The sequence below is a fragment of the Belonocnema kinseyi genome, chromosome 7 (assembly GCF_010883055.1).
Source record: "Belonocnema kinseyi isolate 2016_QV_RU_SX_M_011 chromosome 7, B_treatae_v1, whole genome shotgun sequence".
NCBI classification, from domain to species: domain Eukaryota; kingdom Metazoa; phylum Arthropoda; class Insecta; order Hymenoptera; family Cynipidae; genus Belonocnema; species Belonocnema kinseyi.
The window spans coordinates 52,942,322-52,950,869 of record NC_046663.1 but is presented as its reverse complement, the minus strand read 5'-3'; the positions used below and the strand labels follow the sequence as shown (position 1 = coordinate 52,950,869).

General features: G+C 29.2%; 1 protein-coding gene across 1 annotated transcript in view; it reads right to left on the bottom strand.

Annotated features, from left to right (window-relative positions):
* Nucleotides 1-4,446: 4,446 nt before the first annotated feature.
* Nucleotides 4,447-8,548, bottom strand: part of LOC117177004 — a 105,661-nt gene continuing 101,559 nt past the window's right edge. Inside the window, exon 4 of the mRNA XM_033367448.1 lies at nucleotides 4,447-5,818. Coding sequence (XP_033223339.1) covers nucleotides 5,719-5,818 — 100 coding nt within the window. The 3' untranslated portion in view covers nucleotides 4,447-5,718. The remainder of the gene's footprint in view (nucleotides 5,819-8,548) is intronic.

The following is an 8,548-nucleotide window of genomic DNA, read 5'->3' as shown; positions in this document are numbered from 1 at the left end:
CGATCTTAACATATACCTATATTTCCATATATAATTTTAATATATTCATACAATAAATTTAATGCAGTTGTATGATAGAATGACCTTAATATGCAATCTTACAATTAATACAATAACTCTATAATAATTAACAATCAGCTTAAATCTTTATTTTCCTTAAATTTTGTTCATTAACAATGCATGTTTAAACTTATTATTTCTCTTTCAATTCCTTTCGTACTCGCTTTTGAAAACATTACAAAGAACATTTTTAGTTCATTCATTCTGCCTTGCATCAGTCCCTAATTCTCAATCAATTCTCTCTTTTATCCTGCCTTTTAAAAAAATTTATTATTTACTCACAAGCCTCGGCATAGATGGCGTTCTACATGAAGATAGCATGAAAAACAACATTAATTAAAATATTTCTTTGAAGAATACAACTACAAATATACATTTCTTCAAAAATATACTTAAATCCAAGTTTAGCTCACTTGATATGTTAATCCTATACATTTAAAAAAAGTTTCGGGAATAAAGATTATGCATATTCTAAAAAAAAGTAAGTTATTTTGCGATAATAAAACTTACTTGTGCTTTATTCATTAAAATAACGCAACGCTTCTATCAACAAAAAAATCTGCAAATATAAATTCATCTTTTATGGGTCCCCCTCATATGGCTTCAAAATAACTTTCGAATATTTAAATTATCCTCATAAAGCACCATTATAAAACCCTTAAATATAAATCTGTGCGTTGTACGACTTATATATTCTTTCTTGCACTAAAATCTGCATCTCTCGAATGTTTTCGGGGTATCAAGAATTCTCACTTATATTGAAATCTATAAATATTTTTTCTTCGTCCTAATTCACTCGAATAGTGTGTCAAATTTTTTCTTATCGTATACAAATCACATTAAATTTGAAAATAATTTTCTTTTTAATGCTTCGATAATTGTCAGATTTCACGATGTAAGACGACATTCAAGAAAATTCAAATATACCTCATGGAAATGCAATTATCATATATTCGCGAATGACAGTATACATATGTAAATATGAACATGTTGAGGACATTCATATATAATTTCTTAACAATCTTGTGCCGTTTAATCCAATATCTACCATCAACAAAACCTCCAATCCTCAATTGTAAAAATTTATATTTTATGGAGCTTGTTCTTCTTCTATATCATTATTTTATGTTTATTTGTTAATTTAACGCAATGGATAATGGTTTAATATTTAATTTTCAGACCTCTAACGTAAAGTTCTCATTCTATAGAATTATTTGTGACTTGCTTTTAAATAAAATTTTTAATTTAAGACATTAACAAACATTTGCTGAACAATGCAGATTTTTTATGTATTGTGCATCAGTTATAGGTATTTTTATTGTAAAAAAAATAATTTGTGCTGAAAAATCGTTCATTTTTAGGAAACAATGTCATTAAAGTGGAGCGAAAATAGGTTTCACTACAAAATTTTAATAGTGCCGAAACTTTTCCATGATTTTTTTTTCTTGAACTCGGATAATATTTTGTTTTTACATATTTGTTTGCTTATTTTTGTTTTGCTTAAGCCATGTTTTATTTCCTGTATTATTAGAATTTCGTAGTTCAAAAGTACTTTTTTTCATTCCACCCTAAAAGTCATGTGAGAGAATATTTTGTTTGTGCAACTCATTTTTAAATAGTAAGCACTTTTCCTAAATTAAAAATACGTTAAAATGTATTCTGCATATTTAGGTTCTTGTACATTAATTTACCTTACAACTAAAATCGACGGTATGTTTCTTAAGCATATTGGTGGCATATACCTCTCAGTATGTTTCTATTGGAAATTCGTTATTCTATGGCGATATTAATGCGCTTTTGCTAAAAATTACAATTTTAAAAAATTACCATTTTTTCTCTTTGGAATTTATAATTCAATGTGACATACTGTTTTTTTATGTGCAACTGAATCTTCCATTACGAGCGCGATTAACGAATCGAAAAGCCGCAGTTGGATAAAAAATACGTGTATAAAAAATCTCTTTTTATTTTTTACTAACTAATGAAAATGGCATCTTTGAGCAAGGCGATTTTTGAGAAGCAACAAAACCTTAAAGCATTTCTATGAATATTAATAACATTATCATAAGCAGTATTTCTTCATAGTCAGTTATACATGTTCTCAGCCAAAAATTTCTCTTTTCACATTTACCCTTCAATCCTTTTGGCAGATAATCTTTGGCCAATTATTAACGACTTTCAATGTTCCACCCCCGATTCCTTAAAATTTACTACTATTTGTTAGTACTTTCTGAAGGACTATCGAAAAAGTGGAAAGTTGAATGCAAGCTCCGGTCTCAAGTTTTGATTCTGAATATCGCGAGTTGCTTCAAAATTGACAAATCTACTTTCCTCTGAAATAGTTTCCTTTTCTTTATTAAGATAGTTTTTTTATCCTATTCACAAACACTTTTTTAAGTGTCTTGATGAACTTTACTTAAAAGCTTGTCTATATGAAATATTTTTAGGGCAATATACAATTTACATTTTTGTGTTTATGTTTACCATGAAGATTGTGTCGAATTTGTGAAAATTGTTGAGGCAAGTTGTTAGAGAAAACTTGTAGTTTATTCAGTGACGACTTTAAGGTTTCCGTCTGCGTGCCAAGGCTGAAAGGTGGGTCAGACTTAATTATTGGCAGACTTAATGCAACTTACATCCACACGGTCTAGGAACACATTGACTTGGAAATAAAATTATTTTTTTCGCCCTTGGCCGCGAGACTCTTACCTACAACTAGCAAAACCAATCAACTTTTTTCCCAAATTCGGAGCGAAAAGAGCCAAACTGATTTGTTATGATAATTTTTTGGATCACTTTTATAGTGCTTCACATTTTGTTTCAAATAATAATAATTATAATAAAGTTAATATGAGATCTTAAAATTAAAATATAGAAAATATACTTTTTTTCTGCTTACGGTAATAATCATGAGGCTTAATAAAGATACTATTTTTTGAAAATTTCAATTTAATACGAGGTGTTTTAAGGATGTATTTCTTTGGAATTTGGTTAAATGTATCTTTGAATTCATGTATGAATATATTCTAAAAATTTTCTTGAATTTAGTTGAATTCAATTCAAAGTAACTTGAATATAGTTCAATTTTTTTATCAATCCAATTTCCTTTTCAATTCTTTCAATTTTGTTCAATTGTTTTGTCTAAATTTCAAATCGGCCAACCTTAACCCGGCCCCATTGGGCTTTTAAAATGAACATGCAGTTTTACATGTGAACAGCTTAGTTTACGAAAAAATGAAAAAAGAAGTACTTGTTATTAAATTTTCATAGATTAAAGTTATTTACAGGTTAAGGAATGTTCAAAAAATATTTTCCACTCAATACATTTTAATTTTGACCCACCCCCCCCCTAACCTTGCAATTGCGTCCGGAAAACGTCCTAAAAAATAAAAAACCATTTTGAATTTTTCAACATGGATTATGTTCATTTAATAAGTTACAATTTTCTAACCATTCTTCAACTAATATTCAATTTTTGAACATCTATTATTCGTTTACCCAAATTTTCCCCGGTAAATCGTGAAAAGTTATTATTTTCCAGAAATAATATCACAATTAAGGAAAGTTAAGATTAATATTTTTAGGATATTTATCAATTATTTAAACAATTTTTATTTTCTTAAAAAATTGTTTTCTCCTGTAAATCGTTAACGTTTGTTATTTCATAACATTATTGATGCTCTTATTATACGTCAAAAGTGATATTTGTTGGTAAAGATAGTTTGCAAATGTGTCAACAATAATAATTCACTAGCTTCTTTTCATAGGAAAGTTGGAGATAATTTTAATATTTTCGAATCTCTTACACTATGTCGCTTATTATTAAGTATTTTATTATCTGAGAACTTATACTTTAGATGTTTAAATAATAATCATTTTATGAACTATTTTTTTCAGGTACGTTGTCGATAGTTATTTTTTCAGATCGATTTCACTGAGTCAAGAATATACTGAAATAAACAACATAGTGTGAGAAATTCGGAAAAACTATAATTTTCTTCATATTTTTGATGAAAAGGAGCAAGTGATATTAATTTATTAAATAATTGTAAACTGTCTTTGACAAAAAATATCATTCTTGACATTCATAAAATGTATAATTTATCCCAAAAGATGGCAACTTTCACGATTTTAAGGGAAATTAAATATTCTTTAAGCAAATAATAATTGTTCAAGTAATTGAAAATCAGCTTTAAAATACTGGAAAACTTGCCATTTATTGAATAAAAGACACTCATGTTGAAAGAATTAACAAAAATAACGTCTTCAGTATGAATTTTACGCAAAACTGCTATTCTGCATTTTCCCTGGAATTCTCCGGGTACAACACGGGGGGGGGGGGGGGGGGCTAAAAGTTATTGGGTTGAAGTTATTCCTAGAACATACCTTAAGAAGTTAATAAACTTTATTTTAGAAAGAAAGTTCATAGCAAGTACAATTGCCTGTGGGTGGCACGAGTTAATGTTGACAGATTTGAAAACAAAAAAAGGGAGTCGACTTTTTTGGACTACCCAAGTACTAACACCCAACTAACTTTTAAACGGTAACATACCGAGATCCCTCTTTAATAATAATTCTTAAGCCTCGAATAATAATTTTTTCATATAATTTTAAAACATATTTTTTATTATCAGCGTGGTTCTTTCTATGGCTCTATTTCTTTAAGATGCTTATATATATTTCTTATCAATATCAATTAGAAATATAATACTCTTGTTAATTTTCAATTGTGAAACCTTATAGAAAAGAATCAGTGATTGACAGGGAAGCAATCGATCGCGTATTTAACAACAATATATTTTTGCCCCAAGGAGGCACATTAGCGTCCTATAAATAAACTTATTTCAAATCTTAGAAAAGTCTATGCTCCGAAACTTTAGGCGCTTGCGCTAGAGCCCTACAATTTTCTTATACATATGAGCTCACGTTCACGTAAAGTACGTCATACAAGGTAGATGTGTGGAGACACACTGTAAGTAACAAGTCGCAGGTATTATCAATTTCAAAAACTTACCAAATATTGCAACTTCCGAGATTTATTTATTTTACTTTATCCCTATAGATTTCGGAAAATGCGAATAATCGTCAATAGATAATTACTTTCAGTGCGTTTACTAAATTCAAGTGACATTTAGGAATACTACTAAAGATGACTGTAAAAAACCAAAAAAAAGATGGGAGAAAGGCACTTTTGAACACAGGAAGTGCCAGAATATGTTGAAATTCAAACGTGGTTTGATTTCAAATCACCTGCTTCGAATCGTGAACTCAAATAGTCAAGTACTTTCTATAGCCGTTTGAACAATTGAAATTTAAATAAGAACCGGAAAGGCGAAAAGGTTATTCTAGTTTGTGGATCCTCTGCTTAGATTATTATTCATTCTTTTTTAATTTGTAGTCAACAATTCAAGAATTGGTTTTATGCAACTCTTAATTCCTTTCTATTGTTTAGAGATCTTGTGAATAAGAATGGAATGGTGCATTTCTGGATGATGTATTCCAGGATGGATCAATCCGATTTGATTTGAGAGTTTAGACAAGACTGTGCTCTCTCGAATCACACCGATGAGTGTAAAGTATGGACGAGCTTGTTCCAGGCGATGTCGAAGATGAGGTTGATGGTGATGACACTATAACTCTCTTCGACTTTTGTATCACCTAGGTATTGTGACCTTGTTTTCTAATTTTATTCTCCAAAGCGGAAGTTGATCTGCCGACGAGATCCTCGATTTCTTCAGGTGTTAGAACAGTGAATTCCCTGCAAAATTATTTTTTGTTACAATCAATTTTAACAGTAAGTTGAAGTGAATGAGAAGAAATAATTAAAGACTGAATATTTTCAATATTTTTATAGTTTAAGGAGGGAGGCGGAACTGGAGCGAGATTTTCGTGTGTGGTCAAACGAGACACTGAATTTTCTGCCAAAATATATGATTTTTGTTGCTTTTCTTTTTAGGAATAACAGGAATAATGATATTGAATTTCACGAAAATGAAAAAAATGGAATAAGGTTAATAGAGCAAAATTAAAAATGGGTACAATTTTAACACCGGAATATTTAGTTGAATATTGAAGTTCTTAATCATAATTGTAATTTGGGACGGAATGAGATGGGCTTATGGGGTTATAAACAAATCCTTATAGTTTCAGAGTTTCTAAATTTTGACAATAAAAATTATTTCTTTAATTCTTGTAGCATAAATCCCCATCTTTATGAAATGCGAAATTATGGTTCTGGTGTATTTTTATTGTAATTATGATTGATGTATTTTGGTGTTAATTTGATCAAAACTGTTTATAAATTACTATTTAATAATTGTCGAAATATGTTATAAATCTTTCATGTGTACAAAAAACACGAGAAATAATGTTCTATTAACACAAACTAATAAATAGTTGAGTTATTGCATCTCGCCTCAGAGCATGGGGCGAGATGAGGAATGTAAAGAATTTAGCTTTTTCATACTTTTATCGCAATTACCGGTTATTTTATACTTCGTCATTTATGGAATACATACAATTTATACACTATAGATTGAAAATATTTCACTGATAATTAAAAATATGCTCATCTTGCCCCGGCCTCCTCTAAATAATAATTTTTTTACGATAGTAGAATAATTATAAACTAACAATAAAATAAAAGGCTTGAATTGGGTGATCATATCGATACTAATGGCTTCCCCAGTATTAAAAAAAAGCACCCTTGTAGATTGTAAAGTTAATTTTCTTCTGATTTCCGAACGTTCTGCTGTGATTATTATTTTAGTTTTATTTCGAATAAGAAGGAACGGGATAATTCAATTCTAATCGAAAGTATCAAACGTGTGATTGATTTGAACTATGGGAGAGTCATAACTAAATAGAAAAAATACCCTTAAATATTTTTCTCAAATTGGCTTATAAGGATACTCAGACCAGGAACAAGACAGTCAATCACAACGGGGAGCAAATCCAATAAATTAAGGGAAGTAACAATCAAGAATAATGGTTGGAGTCACCGAGATGAAAAACCCAAATATAGAGTTTTCTTTAAATATGATGCAAAATTGCAAGAACTTTTACATGGAAGGTTTGTAATATCAGGAGTTATTACATCAAGCATCACTGAGAGACCTTTCGTTAGAATCAACGAAATAAATGAATTAGAAGTTAGTATAATATCATTCAAAAATAGGGAAAAACCGAGGTTTTATTATATTTATTCGTTATTCAGTACCGAAGTTTAAAATTACCATACGAGTATTTAAAACTTCAAGACGACAAACTAGTATTCTAAATACGAAATATTATGAATCTCCATTCCAAGAATTAACAATATCAAAAAATGATATTGTTTTTAGTGACTTTTTGAGAAATAATTTGAATAAAAAGAATAGTGAATATCATAATGTCGAAAAAAGTATTTTAGAAATTGATATTGTCAATATGAAGTTGACCGAAATCTAAAATATAGTTTCACGTAGTCTTCATATACTTTCGTTTGAGAATGCTCCTCGATTGCTTCCGCCATTTTCTAACCGAGCCAAAAAGTTATAATTCACCATATTTAAAATAAAAGTTAACTCTTTCTATATTAAATTAATTCATTTAATATTATATTTAAAACATTAGGAATTCTTTATCACGAAATTTATACACTAAGGTAAAAAAATTTAATTTAAGAAGTACAATTTATAAAACATTACATATAAATACACTCAAATTTATTATACTGAGTCACTGAGATATCAAATTAGATAATGGTATTTATACAAGAATATTATCAGTTCCGTTAAATAATGTATTTTATAAAAAATCAATTTAATCATTGAAAATCATAATGCCCTGAGTTTTCAAGGGACGCCGCTTAGCCGAGATTTTTACCGAATATTCCATAATGTCATTTAGCCGTAGGGTTTAGTTGTCAGAGAATGCGTTAGTGCTTCAGCTAAGTTAGGTTCGAATCTCGCCGCAGCCGTTGCGATTTTTCATAACGATTAATCGTGCGATTATGTATGCAGTGAAAAATTAAGTATATAATAATAAAAATAATAATTGTACGCCTGCTTATGTATTTACTTGTATTTAATTTGTGTATTAAGTTCCTCCTTCTGAAGGCTAAATCTTTTGGTGGAGTGAGTTATTTTTCATATTGTCGTTTGAGATTCTTATATGCTTTTTATGGCAACTTCAAACGATGTTTTCACTCTTTCAAATAAATGTACGACTATCGTTTTATCTTCAATTGTTAACTTTGATATAGTGAATTTTAAATTCTCGCAAGTTTTATAAGAGTTAATGCAACATCCTTTCCATTTGTTCAAACAAAATTATTACTTTTAATGGCTGAAAACCGCTATATTAATTTTTAATACGCAAACCCTGTTTTCCCTGTTTTGAAATGATATATTAAAGGGGGAGGGTCGGTAAGGCCGGTTTTTGGCCTAATTTATTTTTGGACCAAAAAATCTGAAAAAATCATGGTAGTATCTTATAAGTATCCCGA